Source organism: Sminthopsis crassicaudata, chromosome 2 (genome assembly GCF_048593235.1).
Source record: "Sminthopsis crassicaudata isolate SCR6 chromosome 2, ASM4859323v1, whole genome shotgun sequence".
NCBI classification, from domain to species: domain Eukaryota; kingdom Metazoa; phylum Chordata; class Mammalia; order Dasyuromorphia; family Dasyuridae; genus Sminthopsis; species Sminthopsis crassicaudata.
In genome coordinates, this window is record NC_133618.1 from 663561351 (window position 1) to 663584813 (window position 23463).

General features: G+C 41.9%; 1 protein-coding gene across 7 annotated transcripts in view; it reads left to right on the forward strand.

The window, feature by feature from the left end:
- The window catches only part of ANK3 (ankyrin 3), a 702347-nt gene that overhangs the window by 623903 nt on the left and 54981 nt on the right, over nt 1-23463 (forward strand). For all 7 annotated transcript variants that reach the window (XM_074297039.1, XM_074297040.1, XM_074297044.1 and 4 more), the window contains 4 exons: nt 2190-2296; nt 6400-6432; nt 8918-9142; nt 12275-12429. In XM_074297039.1, the coding sequence (XP_074153140.1) occupies nt 2190-2296; nt 6400-6432; nt 8918-9142; nt 12275-12429 (520 nt within the window). The remainder of the gene's footprint in view (nt 1-2189; nt 2297-6399; nt 6433-8917; nt 9143-12274; nt 12430-23463) is intronic.

A 23463-nucleotide genomic window follows, 5' to 3' on the forward strand; every position in this document is an offset into this window, starting at 1 on the left:
GCCTAGCAACACTGATATTCTCTGATGGGCTGTTTTGATAATACCCATTCATACGTCAGCCTGTGGCCCTGCTGGAAACCAAAGACAGCTTCATAGTGAACATATGTTTATAGCAGTCACTCAATAAGCATTTATTAAACACTTACTGTATGCCAACAGAGTATCTACGTGACTCCGTAGATAGAACTCCAAGCCTGGAATCAGGAAGATAACGTCTCGAGTTCAAATCCTGCCTCAGACAATTACTAGCCGGGTGACCCAGCCCAAGTCACTCGTTTTTGTTTGCCTCAGTTTCCTCATCTGTAAAATAAACACTCAAGTATGTTTGCCAAGAAAACTTTATGGACAGTACGGTTCATGGGATCACAAGGATTTGGATCTGTGCTGAGTGTATGAGGAAAGAAAGATAATGGGATAATGAGCTTAGTTTCAGTTAGCTAAGAGCAGCATGAATTTACCAAGACTTATCAATATGCTTAAATTATCCTTTTAAATAATCTCACAGAGAAGAGGTTGTATAAATCTAAAGAAATATCCCCACAGGCCAAAATAAGGCAAAAATAGACCCTGGTTGGGCCTTAGGTGGCCCTAGAAAATGATGCTCCAAACCACTTTTATGATGAATGAAATAAGTGTAAAGTTAGAAAAGTCAGCCCTCAGGGCCTCAATGCTAACCCACTGGCTCTTAATAATTATCAGTTAATTAATTATTCATTAATGGTCAATCAATAATTAATTAATATTGTGTGGCAGCCCTAGTGCCCTTTTATGTGTGACATGATTGATTGTTTCAGTAATTAACTCCGACCATGCATGACTCTAAGGTAAATAATTTACTCTAATTACTAAGGTGACATCATATTATTTATTGATTAGATTTCTTCAAAATGCATTCCTTGTGAGAAAAATTACTTTGGATCCCCCATCCAAAGGACTTGAGCTGCAGCAATGGAACGGTCCTCAGACTTGATTAAAATCCACTCAATGTCATATTCCAAAGAGAGGTCTTTCCCCCACTTTCCAAAGGCTAGCAAACTCCCTCAGGTCTTCCACTGCTCAGATCAGATAATGGGCACATGGAATGGAAAGAATGTTCATCTGTTGCCCCCACATAGAATTTGGGCCATTTCTGAAGTAACTTTTTTTTTTTTAATTTTTCAGGTGGTTTATTCATATTGCCAATTTGGTGCATCTAAAGATTATAATGATGTTGGGGTTGTATTTATCATTCTAAGCAAAATTAATTATTTATATATCTATATGTGTGTGTGTGTGTGTGTGTGTGTGTGTGTATTTTTTTTAATCTCTTCAGGAGTTGTGGGTCTTAGAAAAAACACCCAAGTGACAGAATGAACAGGAATGGCAAAATCATCTCTTCACTTGAGGATAATTTTTCCCGATAAAGGATTTTTCAACCTGTTATTATTTGATCTCCCAGATCAAATAACTATCTTCCTAGGAAAGGTGCTATTTAGATTAATTTAATCTAAAAGATTTAATTGTGAAATGAAAGTCACTTTTGATGAAATAATTGGAGACAATTTGAGATGTCATAAAATCAGGATTGAGAATTATTAGCATTTTTTTCCTGGGTGGAAGCAGCATCAGTCAGCCAATCAAGCATTTATTTAGGATCTGTTTTATATCTGGCATTATTCTGGGCACAATAAATATAAAGACCAAAAAACCAGTCCCTATCCTTATCAAAGCAACAAACAGTTATTAAGTAACTCCTGTATATCAGGCTTTGGGCTAAGGGATGGAGTTACAAAAAGGTAAAAGTCAGCGTCTGCTCTCAAGAAGCTCACAGACAAGAGATATACAGGATAAATCCTTGAAGGGATTGCCTTAGCATCAAGAGGGATGATGGGAAAAGGCTTCTTGCAGAAGAAGGGGAATCTTCTTTGGGGAGGAAACAACACGGATCATCCTAAGTAAATGTATAATCTACAGAGATGGAACAATTTCATTACCCAGAGAACAAAACATAACATAGAAATGTTTGTCAATACCTAAATTCCACCTGCCATCTTTAATGACCTTGGACTCCATAGCTGGCCTCTGAGTCAGAAGGGAAGGGAAAAGGAAACCAGATTTAGGCTGAAAGTCGGAAAACTGCGCCCTAATGAGAAGCCTGTGTCGGAGAAGATGGGGCCTTTAATGAGAATTCTGCCCTTTTTGTTTTTCAGCACCTGACATTTACAAGGGAATTCGATTCCGATTCTCTTAGGCATTATAGCTGGGCTGCAGACACTCTGGACAATGTTAACCTTGTCTCGAGCCCCATCCATTCTGGGTAAGTCACCTAAGTTGTTTATCTTCCTTGTTAAATGTAAAAATTAAAAAAAAAAAAAAAAAAAAGCTTTTGTTTCCTGAGCCTTGTAAATGTGACTTGACATGCTATTTAGGCAAGAAATAGGAGAGCCTAAAATGCTTACTAAAACTGTTGAAGCCATTTGCTCTGCATTCGAGTGCCTTGCAAGAATACTGTTAGGTGGGCGGAGTTTTGCAAATAGTTCCCTTCTGCCATTTTACCCTGTAATATTTTGGAAGGAAGAGTCTATCAACATGAGGGATTGGTACGACAAGAGCATATGTGAGCACTTCCTCCATAGGATGCTTCAAATTTACTACCTTGGGATTGGCATTTATGAATTCAACTAGAAAATCTTAACTGGAATCCATCAAGGAAGAATGAAATGCTGAAAACTGTGTTAAGCTGCTTTGTTGTTCTGTTTGGTGGTTTGCTTTTAATGTTGAAGGGGGCAATTTTGATGACATGAGATATTGCTTAAATAACTACTAAGTACTGATGGTTTTTTATTCCCTCCCTGTCCAGAAAAAAAAAAATGGGGGCCTGAGTTTTACCTAAAAGTTAATTTTGTTCCATCCCTTATAAAAATAATATTCAATTGTGAGCCAAAAGTCATTCCTTTAGTCAACCCAGCAAGGATCCCTTACTTTTCTGCTAAACGCCTAAAACTTGCTGCTTGATTCAGATGCATGTATATGAGCCGATAACATCACCGTGTCAAGGATCTGCAATCATTCTCCACTGATAAATTAGTAGATAAATCTTGGAGAATTTCTTTCATCTCAAAGAGGTAACATGATTTGACCATTTTTACACAGGTAGAAAGTGTCAGAGGTGAAATTCAAACTCGGGTATTCTGTTGTTCCAGTAATCTGTCCATTAAACCAAGCTTTTATCCAACGCCACTATTTTAAAAATAAATAAAGCTGCAAGAAAGGGAAAATGTACACTACATTGGGCTAGAATAAAAGTGACTCAGAGTACATAGTAGGTACTTCATAAGTACTTGACCGGGTGGCGGAGAAGTTGGATGAATCTCAGAGTGAGAAGGCATGTCTGGGAATGGGACAAGGCTGGAGAGGTGGCCTTTGGAACTGGAAAAGGGATCTCTGGTTTAAATCATACCCTTGCTATTTATTATCTGTGTGCCTTTGGCTAATCCACCTCCCCTCCATAGTCCCATTTTCATGTTGGAAGGAGCATGGAATCAGAGAACCTATCCCATTTCTGATGGGTGGCCGCTGTTAAATCACATTCCTTATAACTTAGTCTTCCCATTTTTAATATGAACTGGCCTTTTAGGCCCTTTATCCGTGCTCCTGAGATGGGATACGGAGGGAACGTTCACACCTGTGAAAACTTGGGTCTGCCCTGGGAGGCTTGAAAGGCAAGAGGTCTTTGCCATTCCCTGGGTTAGGTCCCACTTAATTCTTTTCCATAAAGGCCCTTCTCTACATAGAATGCTGTGGCAAGAGCTTGGGCTGATGTGGAGTTTAGCCAGACATGGCTCTTGCTCTCAGGGAGCTTCTGGTCTGGGGAGGGGGATGGAGATAGAATACATATCCAAGCCCTACTTAGAACAATAATACAAAGTGAAACATGGCAAGACTGCGTAAGGAAGCAGTGAACGGGCATGGAGGTGGGCCTCTAGAGAAATCAGAGTCTGGTCTTTCTGTTGTTCATTTGTTTCTCCCTCTCTCTGTGAACCCATTTGGAGTTTTCTCAGCAAAGATGCTGGAGTGGTTTGCCACTTCCCTTTTAGAGAAACTGAAGCAATTAGGGTTAAGCGACTTTCCAGGATCATCAGGAAGAAGATGAGTTTTCTTGACTCTAGACCCGCCACTCCATCCCTAGCTGCATTATAGCAACTTTACCAGCAAGAATTGAGTGGCTTTATCAGTAAAACAAAGAGTGATTTTTGTAGATACCAAAAGGCTGTGTAACCATTGACATGAATACTTAGGCAGTTCAGTTGGATTTTATCTATTTTATTTTTAATAAAAAAGACATATTTTACTGGGATGGACAACTTCCATGGAGGAAATTCCCTCTATCCAGTCTCAGAGTTGGCTAGAGACCCTGAAGCCCAAGGGCCTAAGAGCAGGTTTTTACCCTGAGAGCATTTGCCTGCCCACTGAGGGCCCTTCCCCTTGAGGATTCCTTGATTTCTCCTCTGGCTTGGGGGTTTCAGAGGTTTTGTCAGCAGGGCCCACGCTCTGATGTTTGACTCCTCCCGAGCTGACTCGAGGATGGGTCTCCAACAGCCCAGAATTCTCTCATCTCAAGGACAGTCTGGCTCAGTTAAAAGGGAAATCTTCACCAGAAAGATGCTCTCGTGGGATGTCTTGTCAAAAAAAAAAAAAAAAGAGAAGAAGAAGTAAATAATTATTGAATTACTATTTAATTTGGTGAAGAGAGTGCTTCTCCAGCAGAAGCCATGGAAGCTTTAAGTCATTCCACAAGTATTTGTTAGGCTGACATTTATATCATTCTCTGCAGTTTATAAAGCACTTTACAAATATCCCACTTTCCTTACAAAAACTCTGGAGGCTGACTGCTATTATTATCCACATTTTACAAGTGAGGAAACTAAGGCAGGCAGACAACTTACTTGTCCCAGAACCCCTCAGTCCTTTTCTTCTTACTCTATCCCAGATACTTCCTTAATCTATCATTATTTACTTTTTTTCTGTGTTCCCTCGTTTTCTACCCATTTCTCACCATCCCAAGCTCCCCAGGTGCTCTCCTTCCCTCACTGCTCTGGTTTGGGGGGCTCATTAGAAAAAGCCCTGAGAGACCTTAGTTCAAATCTGACCCCTGATGATTAGTGTTTGAGTACAAGTCACTTAACTAAATGTGTCTGGATCTCAGATTCCTTCTCCGTCAAGTGAGGGGATTGGAGCACATGATCTCTGACGTTTATCTTAGCTCCCTCTCAAATCTTGCTTCAGATACTTACTAGCTATGTGACCCTGGACAAGTCACTTTACTCCGTGTGCCTCAGTTTCCCCATCTGTAAAATGAGCTAGATAATAAAATGGCTAACCACTCTAAAATCTCTGCCAAGAAAACCCCAAATTCTGGGCAGCTAGGTGGCACAGTGGATAGAGCACCAGCCCTGAATTCAGGAGGACCCGAGTTCAAATTTGATCTCAGACACTTAACACTTCCTAGCTGTGTGACCCTGGGCAAGTCACTTAACCCCAATTGCCTCAGCAAAAAAAGAAAGGAAAGAAAAAGAAAACCCCAAATGAGGCCCCAAAGAGACTGAAATTAATGAACAATTTGACTTCAGTTCCGCCCCATTTGGACTCATGAAGACTCGAGTTTGAATTCTGCCTCTGACATTTGTGATCTATAAATGGCCACAGGAAAGTCCCTTTAACCTCTGAGACTTTGTTTCCTACTCTGTAAAGAGGAGATAATAATAGTCCCCATGGTGTTTGCCTGACTCATGTGTATAAGTCACTTTGGAAACCTTAAAGTGTCCTTTCTATCCCAGCTATTATTAATGCCAGCTATTATTAATCTCCTATGAGAGACTGTGCCTCTGGGGATATGCCTTCAGAGCTCCAAGCCAAGGCACAGAGGAGCTTTCAGAACTCAGGGCTGGCCCATAAATCAGGCACTGCTTGTTTATTCTACATCTAAAAGGAAAGGAGAGGACTCACGTTGTGTGTGACAAGGAAGCACGCAGCACAGGGAATTCTCACAAACGTGGGACAAAGCTCCACATTATGCTGTGTATTTCATGTTGAACCACCCTCGGCTCTACTCTCCTGTTTCTTTTCAGTTCCTTCTGGAGCTAATAGATCTGCATAGGAATACAGAAGGAAGGAGAGTTGGCCTTCAGATCCAAATTCTGGGAGTGTAAGAGGAAGCTTCTGAATAGAATGTCTGGGAAAGATGTTCAGAATTCCAATGAAAATCATTGGGAAATTTTCTTTGGTCATCCAGGCCCGAAGAGACCTTGGTGTTTTATTTTCTGATGGTTACTTTTTTCCTTTGCTCATTGACATTTTCTGTTGCTTGCTTCTAATTATCTTATATTAATTTTCCCATTTGCTTTCTAAATTATTTTGCAGCTGTTCCTCTCCACTTCCCCAGTATGATTCAAGGTGATAACTGTGTCCTTTATGTGAAATCATCCTCCGTGATTTTCTTTTGAATCGATGTGCCCTCTTTCCCCACAGTTAGATGTGTAGATGTCTGTAGTACACCAGCATTTGTCTTGTGCTGTCTTTAAAACTAGAACCATTCACTCGGTAGCAAAACTTTAGGTTTGTTTTTCCAAACTCGTGCTGTGCTTGACGTTTATCCGGTCCCTAATGCTACAAAACACCACCTACTAATGAACCCTTAAATTCCTGGGTACAAGATATTCTTGGGAACGAGATAATTTGTAAGGAATGTGGGTCGAGGGGATGAATCACTCTTCTTCCAAAATGTTGCCAAACCAAAGTCCACGTGTCCCTAGCAGATCGAGGACATCAGGGGGCAGATGTCAAACGACAACTATGAAACTGGAAACCTCAGAATTAGAGATGGCATTTGATGAGCTCCAACAATGCACAGGGTGCTCGGAAAGGGCACAGAGACTGTCCCAGTTTAGCTTCGAAATCATCTTGCAAATTATTTGTTTCTTATCTCTTGGGTCATTTGGCTGTGGATATAGGTTAATCTATAATATATTGATACGATAACTATATTAACAGAACTTATTTTATATATTATAACTCTTAGATCTAAGTACACAAAGGGATAAGTAAGATATCGAACACACATAATAAATTTAGATAATGATAAATGATATGAGTATACAAATATAAAATAAAGAATCATAGCTGCTAATAGATTTTACATGGATCTGTTGAATGAATGCTCCTTTAGATCAGTGCTTCTTATCAGTTGTAAGAACAGCACTGACCTCCCCCATGGTGTTGAGGCATTCCATAAACATGTTCCCTGAGCCAATCTTGAGATCTGAGATGGCCGGGGTGTCTGGAGGCCCGGGCCTTGCAAGGGCAAACACGAATCCGTCAGTGGAAACACTAGCCTGCTGCAGTAGGAAACAGTAAGACAAGAGTCCTTGTTAGCACAGGTTGTTATTAGCTCAAAGCTGTTTGCTAACTCACGCTTGCTTGCTAATCTCTCTCAATCACAACCTGATTTTACCAGCAAATAACTGTTGAGTTTCAGCAGAGCATTTTGAATCCCTTTTTAAATTCTGCTGCACAAAACATTTCAAGGAGATCCTACCCAGCTTTTGAGCAAGGATGGAGGATACAGAGTCATTTGGCCCAAAGCCTGACTTTCCAGATGAGACCCAGGTTGATTGTAAACGACATATCTAAGGCCGCTTAGCTGGGGAGGAGCCCTCTGAGAGCTCAGAGTTGTTTTAAAAAAAAACTACCCTCTCCCCTTCCCAGGATACTTCTGTGTCCATTAGTAGAAAACCTTTTTCTTCAAAGGAAAGGAAGGTGACAGAAATGAGAATCAGTCCAAAGAAATAGAACGGTGTTTTGAAGATGCTCTACTATAAGTTCGAAGCATTTTTTAAATGGAAAAAAAGTGGTCTGGATTCCATCCTCTGAAAATATTTCAGCTATTTGAACTATTCTCTAATTACCGATCATTAGCACCAGACCATACCTTCTAATGGGCTTATTCCAGCCACACGCTGATTAATTAGGAGGCAATGCAGTGCTGCTGTTCTCCCTTCCTGGCTTGGACCCTGTGCATTTGGGGCTCATTTTTTGCTTTGTAGAAGTTTGGACAATGTAGAAGAGACTACCTTGTCTTCCGGCACTAACCGGGGAGAGAGAAGAAAGACCTGGGTCTTTTTTGCTATGTACGCAAGACCCAGAATTCCAGAGTCCCATTAACAGCCCCCCGAGTTTACATTGGACCTTCTGGTAACATTGTTTAACTCACTTCTCAGATGACTGTATCTGCAAGATGTGAAATAACATTTCTTTTACCTCATGTAGTTGATATGAGGTTGGATAAGAAGGATTTATAGGGCTGGGAGAAACATTTCAAATTTTAAAGTTGCTATTGTAGTTAAGGGTTTCACTTGATCAATTGGATTATTTGAAAACCTTTCTTTCTTTTTTTGGCTGAGGTAATGGGGGTTCAGTGACTTGCCCAGGGTCACACAGCCAGGAAGTGTTAAGTGTCTGAGGCCAGATTTGAACTCGGGTCCTCCTGACTTCAGGACTGGTGCTCTGTTCACTGCCCCTGGAAGCCTTTCTTAACCCAAGCTTACTGTTAGTTTGAATACCTTTTTAAAAATAGCTTTAATCATGCTTTTTTCTTATTGGATGATTTGCTATTATTAACAAACTCTACTTTGTTATTACTATTACTCATAATAATAATAATAATAGTAACCTATATGTTGTTTGAGCATTAGCATGCATATAGTAAATGTAAGAGCAATCTCCCCTGAGCCCCTTTAAAAAAAGTCAGTTTACCAGTGAGCCTTTAGAGCGAGAGTAAATTTCCCGTTCTCCATTCCTACTTTTTTACTTTGGCATTTGGTGTGGTAAGTGAGCGTCTCCTGTGTGATTTCTGCTGACCTCTGCTCCTTCCCTTCTGCAGGTTCCTGGTGAGTTTTATGGTGGACGCCCGGGGGGGCTCCATGAGAGGAAGCCGCCATCATGGAATGAGAATCATTATCCCCCCACGCAAGTGCACGGCGCCCACTCGCATCACTTGCCGATTGGTAAAGAGACATAAGCTGGCCAACCCACCCCCCATGGTGGAAGGAGAGGGATTAGCCAGTAGGCTGGTAGAAATGGGGCCTGCGGGGGCACAATTCTTAGGGTGAGTCGTTTCCTCAGTTTCCTTTCTGGCTCTCTCACCCCATTTTTGATTTTCTTTACCCTCGTGACCTCAAGTAGTTAACCACTAGAACTACTTGGTTGAGCATCTTAACTGAGAGCGCCGTGCCCTGTGATGCTGAAGGCCAAAACCCCCAGGGTGGAGCCTGTCGCTTCTGTAACGCTTTTTGCCAAAGCTTTTTACTAACTCCAAGAGCATCCCTCCTCTGCCCAGGTCTTCTCTGTAGACCCAAAGAGAAGAAGCTCCCTATGAGAGGAAGACAAAGCAGCTTGAGTTACTGCCATCCAGCCCCGGTCGGGCAGAGGGGAAATAACACCCAGGTGGCATTTTAGGAGATTCACAAGCAGGGAAGCAGCCCACCCCGACGTGGCCGCGCTCCCTACGTAGGGACCCTCTCTGAAGTGGCAGCCTGGGGCAAGCCAGGCCGGTTTTATTGGGATGAGCAGTCTGTTCACAATTTCCCCTTCTCGTTTCTCTTCCTGCTGCATGGATGTTATTCAGTAAACTGCACCTTCCCTCCAATCCTCCCCCTGTAAACGAGGGTGAGAGCTTGGTTAGCCGAATCCTGCAGCTTGGGCCTCAAGGAACAAAATTTATTGGGTAGGCGATTTATAGACAAGATACAAGAATGTCTACGATTTTTTTTTTTCCTTAATTTCGATTTTCGTCACACCCATGATTTTTATTTTGATTTGGATTTTTTGGTTTTGGTTTTGATTTTTCCAAAGCTTTCAGTCGATGTGTGTCACTGAAAGACGAAACCATAGTGGCTTGACCCTCCCTTAAAGCTCGACGCTCCCTCCTCCGCTTTCCCGGGCATGTGGAATTCACCGCAAGCATCTGCTCTCATAATTTCTGTGCTTTTGTAATTTTTGGTTTTGAATTTGAACTGTTTCAACTGCATCGTCTACATTTCAACACACAGTGACGAGTCTTTAATTTCAGCCCTATGATGGAGAAGGTATTTGCAGGCTTTGAATCAACATTTGACAAAAATATTCTAAAAATTAAAAAAAAAAATCGTTGGTTGTGTGTTTTTCCCCCCAAAATAGGCTCAGTAGTGAGCATCCTGTATCTCTTCTGGGGTGGCCAAAGTGAGGAAATGATAATAAGGGATTTTTAAATACAAGTCGAGAAACAGATTTTAAAACATAATAGATGTCAGAGCAGTCCAAAACCTGATTTCCAAATGCAGTTAACGAATCACTGCAGAGTTTCAAAAGGGTGGGAAAGGATTCTTTTTAAACCAAAAATAAATAAAATAAGTAAATTTTTCTGGCTTTGGTAGTTTACATGAAAAAAAAAAAAATCTCTTCAGAAAAATCATGCTTGGCTTTACTGTTGGTCAAAGACCCTGGTTCAATACCTTCTCTCTAGGTCTTGTTAATTTTCATATAGGAAACTGTGGGGCTCCTGAATTTTTAAAGACAGTATCTGACATATTAACCTGCAAAGATTGTATCTCACTTTCTGAAATGTTGAGATTATGTCCAGCTGAGGCCTGTGGGAAAACTTTGGAAAATCCCTCTAGAGCCTGTGGAATTTTGGACATTGTCATGCACATTCCTGTGCGGTTATTGATCAAATACTTCCTGGCCCCATTAGGAGAAAGGGCATTCATTAAAAGACTGGAATTAGTCTTTTCAAAATTTGGGGAGAATTTCTGGCTAAAAAATAAAACAATCATTGGATTTGACTTCCATATTTTTCCAAGGGCCCATCTGATAATAAATGAAAGCTTTTAAATTTGAAGCGCTGGAAGACCTGAGTTTCAATCCTTTCTGAGACCTGCTTTGTGACCCTGGGCGTGTTATTTAAACTCTCCAGCCTGAGCTTCCTTATGTGTAAAAGGAGAGACTCTGTCTTGGCCCTTAAGGTCTTTCTCAGCCCTAAATCAGTAATCTTATCGTTAGCAGGAGAGAGGAGGTGCTACTGTAGGAGAGGGCACCATACATAGTTTGTGTCGGAGGACCCTAATTCAGATCTCAGCGCTGCCACTTACTTCCCCTGTGACTTTGGGCAGGTCACCCCCCCTCGAAATGTCTTCTTTCTCCAGCTTGTAAAAAGAGAGGCTGGAGGAGATGGTTTTTTTAAGTCCCTTCCATCGCCAAATCCTATGGTTGCTGGTCCTCTGCTGTTAGTGGTTTCTATCGGCCCCTGCCCTTTTTTGCATCCTTACCGCCGTAAGGATGTCACTTCCACTGTTGTATTCTACAGATCCGTTCTGAACAAGAGGTGAAGCTACGTACAACCTCTGTAGGCAAATAATGATACTGTCTGTTTCAATGGTCTTAAAGCTGCATAATCCAGCTACATGAGTTGCCTATGATTACAGTTAATTTCTTTTCACTCGGCCCTTTTTGGTGCTCGTCCTGATTTGACAATTCGATTAAATGCTTTCTTTATGTTGCTGGACTGGCACCTGGAATGAGCATCATTACCACTCTCCTGGTCAGTCAGACGTGCACGGACATGATCACCAAACCACTATGGTGGACCTTCTCCACGACCCGATGAGTTTTGGGAGAGAACCAGCACCACACTGCAGAACTGGAGAATGAAGCTGCCTCCTCCCATATCACATACTAAAATCAAAACAATGTCCTGCTGCCCGGCGCCAGTCACAAAGCTCATAAGGGCTGATGGCGTGAGCAGGTGTTGGGGCGGGACTAATTGTTTTTGTTTTTCTTTTCTTTTCTTTTCTTTTTTGGAAGAACATAATCATAAATATCAGCATATTAGCTTCAGGAATATTCTTAAACAAATAATCCTCTGAAATGACTGTGTCCTTTGGAGGTCTTGACACTCAGTAATTTCATGGGTGAAAAATGGACCAGTCTCTTCTCTCAGCTGTGGCTTGTTTCTACAGCTTGCTCTTTTCACATTCCAAAATCCATTTATCCAGGATGGCATGTTATCCAGCTTTGAACGCGCTTTTTTTCTTAGCAAATGAGTCTGTGGCTTGGGCAGCTTTGAAATCATTCTCGACCACAGTGGCACCTTTAATTTTCAAAGGATAGAATAATGAGAGTTTTTTTTTTTTTTAAAGGAGAGAGAAAAATTTCACATAGTTTGATATTCAAATAATGTAGATTCTTTCTTCCCCTCTCTTAGCCCAGTCATAGTGGAAATTCCTCACTTTGGATCAATGAGAGGGAAGGAAAGAGAACTCATTGTTCTCCGGAGTGAAAATGGTGAAACATGGAAAGAACACCAGTTTGACAGCAAAAACGAAGATTTAGCTGAGTTACTTAATGGCATGGATGAAGGTAAATATGATGGATCTCTGTATCTGTGAGTTTGTAGTCAGGAAGACATTGGAATTGGGTACATGAGTAAGGGAAGACGCATTTGAATTCTGGTGCTTCCCTCTTGAGCCAAAACCCCGTTTTCCAAAAAGCTCATGAGCTGATAGTTGTATTCGAGTCAACAGTCATTCATTAGGCCTCTCTTCTGTGCCAGGAGCTGTGCTACGTGCTCAGGATGCATAGAGAGGCCAAAACGTAGTTCCTGCTCTCGAGGAACTCGCCAAGTTAGAGATCTTGATTGGGAACCAGGAAGGCCCCAATTCAAGTACTGCTTCACACCCTTGCTAGCTGTGTGGTTCTAGGCTAGGGTTCTTTACCTCTTAGTGTTCTTTTAGGGTTCTTTTCCTTACCTGTAGGATAATGATAATAATATTTATCGGGATTGAGGTGAGATCAAATGAGTTAAAATTCACAAAGTACTTTGTAGACAGACAAACACAGATAGAGGGGGAGAGAGAGAGAGAGCTAGATAGGTAAGTAGTGTTGTGACATGGGAGCCACCTGCCAGTGGCTGCTGGGAATCCAACTCAGACTAGCAGATTGGACCCCTTCCTGTGAGAGGATGATGATGATACAAGGAGACTGAGAGGTCATTGCATTATCTGACCTTCTTCCTCTTCCCTCTTAGCTCCAATTTATTTCATTCCAAGTCCACAAGGAATACTTGTGTCAGCAAAGGCTGCCCTGTAGCTCCTTCAGATGTTATGATCCACAGCTGTGGAGGCTCTCGGAACATTGACCTGCCCCTTCACACTTAGGCATGAGCCTTAACAAGTAGAAAGATGGATGGGTGGATGGATGGATGGATAGATAGATAGATAGATGGAGAGAGACAGGTAGATAGGTAAGTAGATAGATAGTAGTAAGTAGATAGACAGGCATTTAGATACAGAGATTGAGACAGACATGTAGATAGACAGACAGATAGGTTGATAGATAAACAGATAAAAAGACAGATAGATGGATGGAAAGAGACAGGTAGATAGATAAATAGACAAGACAAACAGATGGATAGATAGAATAGTAGGTAGGTAAGTAGATAGAGATAGTTAGAGACAGACTGTAGATAGAGGAGAGAGATGCTATCATTAGTATTACCATTATCATTTTTCCAATACATGCACATGTTGGTGGTTCTTTCCTATTAAATATGAGCTATTTTTCTTTAGGCAAGCTTATATCTCTTAACTAGGACCAAAAGTATTTCTCTGATAGGGGAAAACTGGGAGCTTGAAAGAATTGAACAATTCTAGGGAGAGACTTTTTAATTCTGGTGTCTAATGGGGCTAGTCTCCTCCACCCCTCATCCTACTGCCCTATCCCACCATAGTGATCTTGTTGCTTTCTCAATTCTAAAATGCTCTAAGGCTTACCTTCATTAAGCATTTATTAAGCACCATCAGTGTACCAGGCTCCGGGGATAGAAAGACAAACTAGAGTCCCTGCCTTGGAGGAGCTTGCATTCTGTGGAGGGAAAGAAAAATGTAGACAGAGTGATTTGGGAGGGGGCAAGATGGTTTCCCAAGGGAGGTGATGTTAGGCCTGGGCTTTGAGGAAAGGGAAGGCCCTGCTGAGAAAGGTATGTTGTTCCAGATCTCATAGAGAATTTCAGTTTTAGCTGAGACGTGGAATCCGTGAGGGAGAGTGATTTGCAGAAGGCCTGAAAAGGTGCCCCGGAACTGAATAGTTTAACAGGTAGACTAAGGAACAGGTACTCTGCCCCATAAAGGTAGCAGGGAACTCTGGAACTTCTTGAGTCAGAGTAGGACTTCAGAAACTCTCACTGGCTGGCTGTGACAAAGGCTGTCTCCTCTGCTTGCCTGGGACAGCCTGTACAACTTGGGCAGCTTCCCTCAGAAAAACCGTGAGCCAAATGGTGTTGATAGAGGGGTGCTCACAGCAGGGTCCTGAGAACGAATTGGACATTACCCCAAAACTGGCGTCATTGTGGAAAAGAAGTCAGGCATGCTCTCCAACTAATCCCATCACCTTAAAACCAGGGCTGCATCTTCAGTGCTATTCACTATTAGCAGAGTGAAGGTTTCAGAAGGTTCATAAATGGTATTTAACATAAGTAAATTAGCCAGGTCGGGAACAGCCATCTCTGGCTTTTTTCCTGCAAATAGCACCGCAGCCCGCTGCTGCAGAGAGCCTTTTCTTGGCCCTTTGTAAATACGGAGCAGAAGTCCCTGTCTCAAGAGGATTGCTTGAAGGGAATGATTAAGCTTAGAAAGGAGAAGACTTGGGATGTTATGGCTCCCTTTAAGGAACTGAAGGGCTGTCACATGACAGAAGAATGGCTCTCTTTGGCCCTAAGGAGCGATGCCCTCAGCCACTTGGAGCTTCCTCAACAAGGGAGCCTATCCCAGTGGGGAAGGGGGGAAGTCTCCCCCTCCTTGGAGGTGCTGGATGGCCATGTGTTGGGTACGTCCAGTAGGGATGAATCGTAGTCCAGGTTGGTTGGACTACATAGGCATTGTGGTCCCTTCCAACTCAGACATTGAGGGACGTGTCACTAAAAAGAAAATTAATTTATGGGGCAGCTAAATAGCACTGGATAGAGCCCCAGCCCTGAAGTCAGGAGGACCCGAGTTCAAATCTGGCCTCACTTAACACTTCCTAGCTGTGTGACCCTGGGCAAGTCACTTAACCCCAATTGCCTCAGCAAAAAAATTAAACTAAATTAAGGGGAATAAAAATAACATAACAACTTCCAGATTTCACTGTCTCTCTTCCCCATCCTCCGTAGCATATTCAGTTTAAAGGACAGGCTTCCCAAGACCTTTGCTGCCCCAGCATTACAGATTTGCTTTAAAACAAAACTCTCACTTTTCTAATGTACTAACAACAGAGTCCCAATAAGAAAAAAAAAATTAATAACCTTTAAACAGTTCCTACGTAGAGATGGTAACCTATATCATGCTCATTGATGTTTCTGCCTCAGTTGAGAAATCTCTTTGAAGCACAAATGTGTCCCAAGCAGTCAGTGGCTCGTTTCTCCCTCTGGATAAATTGTGCCACAGACACTGAGAGTCTGGGCGCATCTGCCAGATGGAAGCCGAAGTCCTCTGGCCCGCGCGCTACCCCGGTTATCTTGAAATAGTAGAGACGTTCTCTTGCTTACATTTTTAAAGAAGATATTGAACCTTTGTTCCATCTTAGAAAATTAAAAAGGAAACACAAACACTTCCAGGTTCAGGTGCCAAAGGACAAGTGGCTCTCATGGCATCTGTGAAGATGGATGGATGTCAGATCAGTGAGGGGCAGGAGGAGGAGGAGGAGAGATAAGGGGAGGGGAGGAGCATCCGCAGCGCTGGCCACCTTTCTCCTTCCTCACCTTTTCTCTTGCTCTCCACTTCTTCACTCATTTCAGTCATTTTGATACTTTTGAAAAAGAGATGAAAGGAGGGAAAGGAGGAAGAAAAAAAAGGAGAGGGAGGAACTCTTTCCATGTTGTTTCTGATTTGTAGCTCTGTTTCTTTCCTTCTCTTTGTTTCTTTTTCTCTTTTTTCTTCCTTCCCACCATCCTTTCTTCCTACCTACTTTCCTCTTTCCCTCTCTTTCTTCGTTTCTTCCCTCCTTCCTTCTTCCTTTCCTCCTTCCTTTTTTCCTTCCTTCATCTTTATTTCTTCTTCTTCCTACCTACCTTTCCTTTTATCTTCCTTTTCCTCCCTTTTCTTCCTCCCTTCCTTCTTTCTTCCTTTCTCTCCCTATCTTCTTTGCTTCCTTTATCTTCCTACCTTTCCTCCCTCTCCCTTTTTTCTTCCTCCTTTTCCTCCTTTCCTCTTTTCTTTCTAAGGGGAAAGACCTTGAAGCGCCCTAGTCCAACACATGTTTGAGAAAAGTTGCCAGTTCAGGTCTGTAAGCACCAAACTCCTACCCGATAATGTACCGTGCTGTCCACCAGGAGTAGGCATATGAAGTCTTGTGGCTCCCACATGAAGATTTTCCTTCTTCCAAGGCAGATCAGCACATCTCTGCTGAGAGTGACTTATCTAGGGCTACTCAGTCAGGATGGCCAGGGCCAGGACTTGAACCTAGGTTCCCAGTCCCACTTTTTATTCAATGTTCCACTGAATCTCAACCCAGCTCCCATTTTTCTGACCCGTGAGGAGGCTCCGTTCAGAATGCAGAAACAAAAGACTGAAATGATGTTTGGTGATTTCATTCTAGTCACAGAATGTCACAACTAGAAGGAACCTTAGTAAACGTCCATCTGCCTTATTTTGCAGATTCAGTTCAACTCAGAGCCATTTATCAAGCACTTATTGTGTCCTGGGTCCTGAGCTAAGTTGTAGATAAAAGAAAAATAATCCAGGTTGTCTGAATTAGAATCAGATTCCCTCTGTGGGAAGCCCTTCCCCAGTACTCAGCCCCTGAGAGTGCCTTCCCCTTTGAGATTATCTTCCGTGAGGATAGTACATGTCTTGTGAGAATCTTATTCTTTGCGTCTCATCTCCTCTGTTGGAATATGAGCTTCTCAAGGGCAGGGCATTGTTTTGGTTTTTTCTGTGTCCCTCGATTAAAACCCACAGTGTCGAGAGCATGATGGGTATTTAATAAAGACTTGTCCACCAACGGACAGATTGCCTGGCTAGGGAAGGGGTCAGCTTGGACCCCGATAGGTTATGTACAAAATGCATCCAGAGCAGATGGAAGACACCATTAAAAAAGGTAGCTCTGGGTCAAAAATGGAAAATATGGAAAGACTTTAGGAGTTAAAGTAATAATTGACATCTTCTAGGATTTTACAAATCACTTTATATGTTTAATATTATTTATTTAGATATTTAATGTTATATTATTGAATGTTATTTGAGTGGAACTTGCAAATGGGAATATACAAATAAGATTGCCTTAATCTTTGCTTCCTAGCAGGGCATCTGAGCCCTTCTTGGGAACCTTAACAAATAATGCAAAGGCTTAAAGAACATTTTAGTCCACCATCAGCACATTGTCGTACTTTGGTTCAGAAAGTTGTAAGCTCCTTGAGGGCAGGAACTGCCTCTTTTTGTTTCTCTGAAGCTTGCTTAGCCCAATATCTGGGGCATTGTCGGTGCTTAATAATGTTTATTGGATGAAAGAATAATCCATTTCAAGGAATGCATTCTATTTAATTATCAGTTACAAACCAAATTATTTGAGTATTTCCCATCCTGGATACAAAGGACTTAGCCAAGAAGGAAACTCCAAAGTTATACCATCTGTAGGACTTGTAGAATTTTATCCTAAGAATTGTAGGATCTCATCCCTTTGTAGTTTTTTCTGTATGATACAGACAGATTGACAAGAGTTGGATTTTAGAGTTTGATGGAGTCAACTAATGGCTCTCTTGTTTGCTGCTACTGGACAATCCTGGCTTCTTTGGGTCTCAGTTTCTATATCTGTAAAATGGGAAATTATTTGTGTACACCTTTGTACACCTGAAAGTGCCGGGGCAGGGGAAAGAGGAACCTCCTTAGATTTGGTGCTTAAGTCTCAGCCCCACTGCTTGCTAACTAGCTATGTGACTGGGAAAGCTCCGAGAATTTATTAAGTGCCTACTGTGTACTTGATCCTGGTCATATAAAGACAAAGAACCTTCTCCAGGAAGGTTCCCTCCTAACAGGGGAGACAACAAACACAATAGAGAATAAAGGCAATTAATTAAAAAGTAGCTAGATTTAAAAAAAAAAAAATAGGTCACCAGCAGCTGGAACCAGTGGGCCCCTGAGAGGCCGAAGTTGGGCGGAGTGCACTGGAAGCCCTGAGATCAGATGGTATCGTGTGTGTGAGAAGCAGAGGGAGCCTCTTGGCTGGAGCACAGCACTTGGGTGGGGAGGCAGCCCAGCTTGTAAAAGGCTTTGTAAAAGCCAAACAGGAGTGTCTATTATTTCCACACCTTAAGTACACAGCCCGGGCTCCAAAAACAAGGTGACATTCAGGGAGTATCTGCAACAAGCCCAGGCAGGGCACCAGGGACTGAGCTAATGGCACCGCAGTGGGACTGGCACGGGGGGTGGGAGCGGGAGCCACCAGGCGACAGGGAGCCCAGCTGGCACTCCTTTCAGGGACCTTGCCGTCCTAGCTGAGGTGTCATGTGGCAGGAGGGGTTCTCTCCTCCTCACCAAAGCCTTTGGGCACAAGGCTGAGAGGAAAGCAAAATGGCGACTATCAAAAATGACTATAGCCTCTCAGATATAATCTGGTAGGTCTGTCTTGGATGGGAAAAGGAGGATGAGATGGCAAGACCCTAAATGTGGATGCTGGAAGTCCTGTCTGAAATCCAGCACCATTTTGGGGGGAGAGGAATCTTTTTTTTTTTTTCTCCCTTCAAATTTATTATTTATTTAGTTTTAGTCTTTTTTTCCTTTTTTAATAATAAAGCTTTTTATTTTCAAAACATACATAGTTTTGAACATCACCTTTGTAAAACCTTGTGCTCCAATTTTTTTTTCTACTTCCCTTCCTCCCACTCCCTCCCCTAGGTGGCAAGTAATACAATAAACATGTACAATTCTTTTATACACAGTTCCACAATTATCATTTAGCATTATTTTCTCTTGAAATTTTGAGTTCCAGATTCTTTCCTTCATTCTCCATCCTCCTCCCACCCACTGAAAAGTTAAACAGTAAGTTATCCATAGAACATCATTAAAAACATTTCCATATTAGCCATATCACAAAAAAAACAATATATGTGTGTGTATGTGTATATATACACACATATACATATACACAAATATGCCCATATATACACATATGCATACATATACCCACACATACATACATATATATTTCTCTAGAGACAGTATTTTTTCATCATGAGTCCTTTGGAATTATCTTTGATTGTCATTTTGATCAAACGAATCACGTTTTTCACCTCTGATCATCGTCACACGGCTGTCACTATGCACAATAATCTCCCAGTTCTTCTCATTTCTCTTTGCCTAAGCTCACGTAGGTCTTGCCCTCTTTTTCTGGAACCACCCCCTCATCATTTCCCACAGCACAGTAGTATTTCCTCCCAATGGTATGTCACCACTTGATCAGACTTTTCTCAGTTGAGGAACATCTAGCACAAAACTTTAAGCAACACTTGTTGATCAGTTGGGGTTTTCTCTCTGCTTCGCAAGTTCTTAAAGAGTGAGAATTTGTCATTCTTTCACTTGTGTCCCCGCCCATTGTTGGATGCGAAGGTTCCAAACGTTGGAGCTTTTATTTGATTTATTGATTTTTTTTTTTTTGGGGGGGGGATGTCTATGGGATAATCCATTTGTCTAATTCCTATCAGTCATTTGCGTCTTGGAAAGTGGAAGAAATCATTGCTACCCTTAGTAGGCCTCTGAATTGGGTTTCATATTTTTAGCTTGCACGCTACATTGGAGCAGAGAGTGCATGAAGACATTCCTACACCTTGTTTTTGCTTTGTTTTATTTTATTTTACCATCCACTTCACCACCTTAAAGCTCCTTCTTGACTTAACCCATTGAGATGCCCTATTCTCATTGTGGGCGAAGGGAAATGTCCATTCTGAGATGTAAAATCGGTAGCTCTGTGATGCCATCTAGTGGAGAAGGAGCAGGACAGCTTTGAAATACTCTAATCTGAAAATAAGCAAAATCAGATCCAGCCTTTAAGAGCCCTAGACGTCATGGACTCATGGGGAGCTCAAGGGCCATGGCTCCGATCCTTTCTCTTCATTAAGGGGGAAGCGGACCTAGAGGGATTAAATGGATTGTCCACAGTCACCGATAATTAAATTCGCTCCTCTACTTCCCAATCTGGGATTGATGTCCAGTAGATCCTTCTCCATTGCATTCCCAGAGAACTGCAACTAAATCCCATCTTTCTTAAGTCCATCATCTTAACCATTTCCATAAGGTTATAATTCTAAGGATTATGGATTATGGTTGGAAGGGGCGTTGTCTAGTCTAACCCTTTTATTTAAGAAAATGAAATCAGAGTAAAGTGGACATTCTCCTTCTAAATCACCCAAGTGAGATTTGACCCCACATCCTCTGATTTCGAGTCCAGCATTTACCCTGCTTTTTAAAAGAATGGTAGCTAATGAATAGTTTTTGTGGTTTGGGGTATTTTTTTTTGAGGGTGAGGAAAACCTATAAAAAGTTCCTGAAAACTGCTTCATCCTGATGAGCAGATGCAGAATTTGAATAAACACCGATAGAAAATAAAATTCAGGAGCAGATCCATCATAGAGGCCACAAGGTGGCACCAACCTGCCTAGAATACTGGATTTAGAGTTCCTGACGTGAGTTCAAATCTCACTTTGGATACTTACTGGTTGTATGACCCTGGCAAATTCACATTAACCTCTTCGTTCTCAGCTTCCTAATCTGTAAAATGGGGATGATGAATAAGATACACCTCACAGGGTTGTTGTAAGTCAAAAGAGATAATATATTAAAAGTACTTTGTAAAACCTTATTTAAATGGGAATTTTTATCATCTTTATTAAATATAAAGTAAAATAAAAGCCGTGTGACTTTTTCACTTCACCAATTAAATCTACAGATCACAGGTCTGTTCCTATCCATAGAAGCACGGGGAGCCTCTGTGAACTTGACACATACTGACTTTTCTGTGAGCCAAGAGGAGAGCAGCTAATACTTCCTTGATCTCCCTGATAATATCCTCCTTCTGTAGCAAGGGCAAGTCTTTCAGGGATCTGAGTCTTAACTATGTAAAGGAAATGCTTGCCAGGGTGTACACAACCACTCCCTCAAAGAATCTGTGATTCAGGAGAGAGCTGGACCTGATCCGACATGCAAACAGGTTTCAGGAGTACAGATTTCAAAGGTTCAAAGCAAGCAGAGGTCAAATCATGCGAATTAAATTTCTAGGAAGTCAGCCTCAGGGGGATGGGAAGCTGTCAAGAATGAATTTCTAAAGACGTGTCAGTAAAGAGATTAATGTGGGACGCAACAGGCAATTTCGATAACCACTAGACACGTACAGAAAACACATTTTGCTCCCAGTTCCTGGAAGCCTTCTGCTTATGGATGGTCATACACTGGCCAGTGTGGAGAGTGTAATAGCTGCTGGGAACAGGTTGTATGTGGCTTTGAATGCCAGAATAAGAAACTTATTTGTTGATTGGAGGCACTGAAGGTTTTTGAGTCCAGGAATAGTATATAACAAAGATTACCTCAAGCAGCAGAACCTGTTTGGGAAGGAAAAGGTCGGTTATTTCCCAGGTGGCTGTTCCAATAGTCTAAGCAGACAAGGACCCGACATTATTGAAATGAGGCGATTCCTCTGTGGGTTGTGGGTTATACAAGATGAGTGCTAAAATCCTTTCCCACTTTTTGGTTCCCACCTAGACAGATGAGCATGGGTCACGAGAGAGAGGAAAGGTAACGGGAAGAGACGTGACAAGATTTTGCCACAGACTGGATTGGGAGAAGGAACTAAGATGTAGAAAAAAGGGTCAGATCTCTGAGGTTTCTAATGGAATGGAATGGAAAAGAGAATGAAAAGATATTGATTCTATCAATGGAAATGAAAGTGCTGGGAAAAGGAGCAGGTTTTATGTGAGAGATGAATTCATGTTGAGTTTGGAATATCACCAGGACATCCAGGGGAGGCTGTCCAGTGAAAAAAAAGCAGGGTTGGAACTTGGGAAATGAATATTTGCTAAAAACGTGCTGGCTCCCCCACTCCAATGCTAGCTCCTCGAAGTCAGGGATTGGTCCAGTTGTATTGCTGCAGTTCCAGGGCCTTGGTGAGAACTTGTACATGCATGACCCTTATACATGTTTGCTGATAGATTTGTGTAAAGATGATCCTGGAAGGTTTGAGCAAATGAGATGGTTGGCCAGGGGGTGGGAGATTAGGGAAGGAAGCCCAAGAATAGCCAGTGTGAGCAGATAGGTTTTGTGCTCATGGACTAAGCATGGCTAATATGGCGGCAATTGTGGAGCTCTGGTTTCTCATTCACAGTTACAGTTTCACATTCATAGATTGTGTATCCTCATTTCTTAGTTGGGGGTCTAAAATTGTTTTCTCTCCTGGAACCCTCATCCTTTTCCTTCCTTCCTTCCTTCCTTCCTTCCTTCCCTTCCTTCCTTCCTTCCTTCCTTCCTTCCTTCCTTCCTTCCTTCCTTCCTTCCTTCCTCCCTCCCTCCCTCTCTCCCTTCCTTCCTTCCTTCCTTCTTTTCTTCTTCCTTCCCCTTTCTCTTATTACTCTGCTTTTGCCACTTCTACAAGTATTTTGAGTAATTTTGGGGCATCTATTGTGGGAACATCTAAGTTCTGAGGATCCAGATTCCTCCTAAACAGGAAAACTACACGGGCCACTTAAAGGGACTGCTGTCAGTTTCATTTCCATAGTCCTTCAGGGGAAGAGATTAGACAGTATATACTTTGCCTGTTTAATGGTGTTTATCTCTTGTGATCAAAAGATTCTTCCTTACATCTAATTACTGTTATATTAACCTTTTCCTCCTGGCTTTATTTTGTGCCTAGGGAGAATTAGCATTCTCTCTCTTTTTTTTAAGTGTCATAACTGTCATCATGTGCAATGAGGCAGATTTCAGCTGGACATAATGAAGAACTTCCCCAAAACTGGATCTGATGTCCAATATCATAAATAGAGTTCCTCTAGTGGGGGAAGTCATTGAGTTTAGGGACCATTTGTCAGCCTGTGGTGGAAGACATTCGTATTTGGACAAAGGATATCTCAGATCTTTTCTAACTCAGATTTTATTTATAGTAGGTACAGTCAAATACCTTTAGGACTCAAATTTCAGCTATTATTAATCATTACTCAATCTAAAACAAATTCTTGCAAAACATACAAATTGGAATTATTCTTCTAACCCACCCAGACTTTTCCCACACTCAGGATCATTTTGAGGTGTGTGTGTATGTGTGATTTATATACACATATAAATATATCTGGGGGAATCCAGGTGCCACAATGCTTAGAGTACTGGACTGCCTTCACACTAGCTTTGTGAACCTGGAATAAGTCACTTTACCCTATTTGCCTCC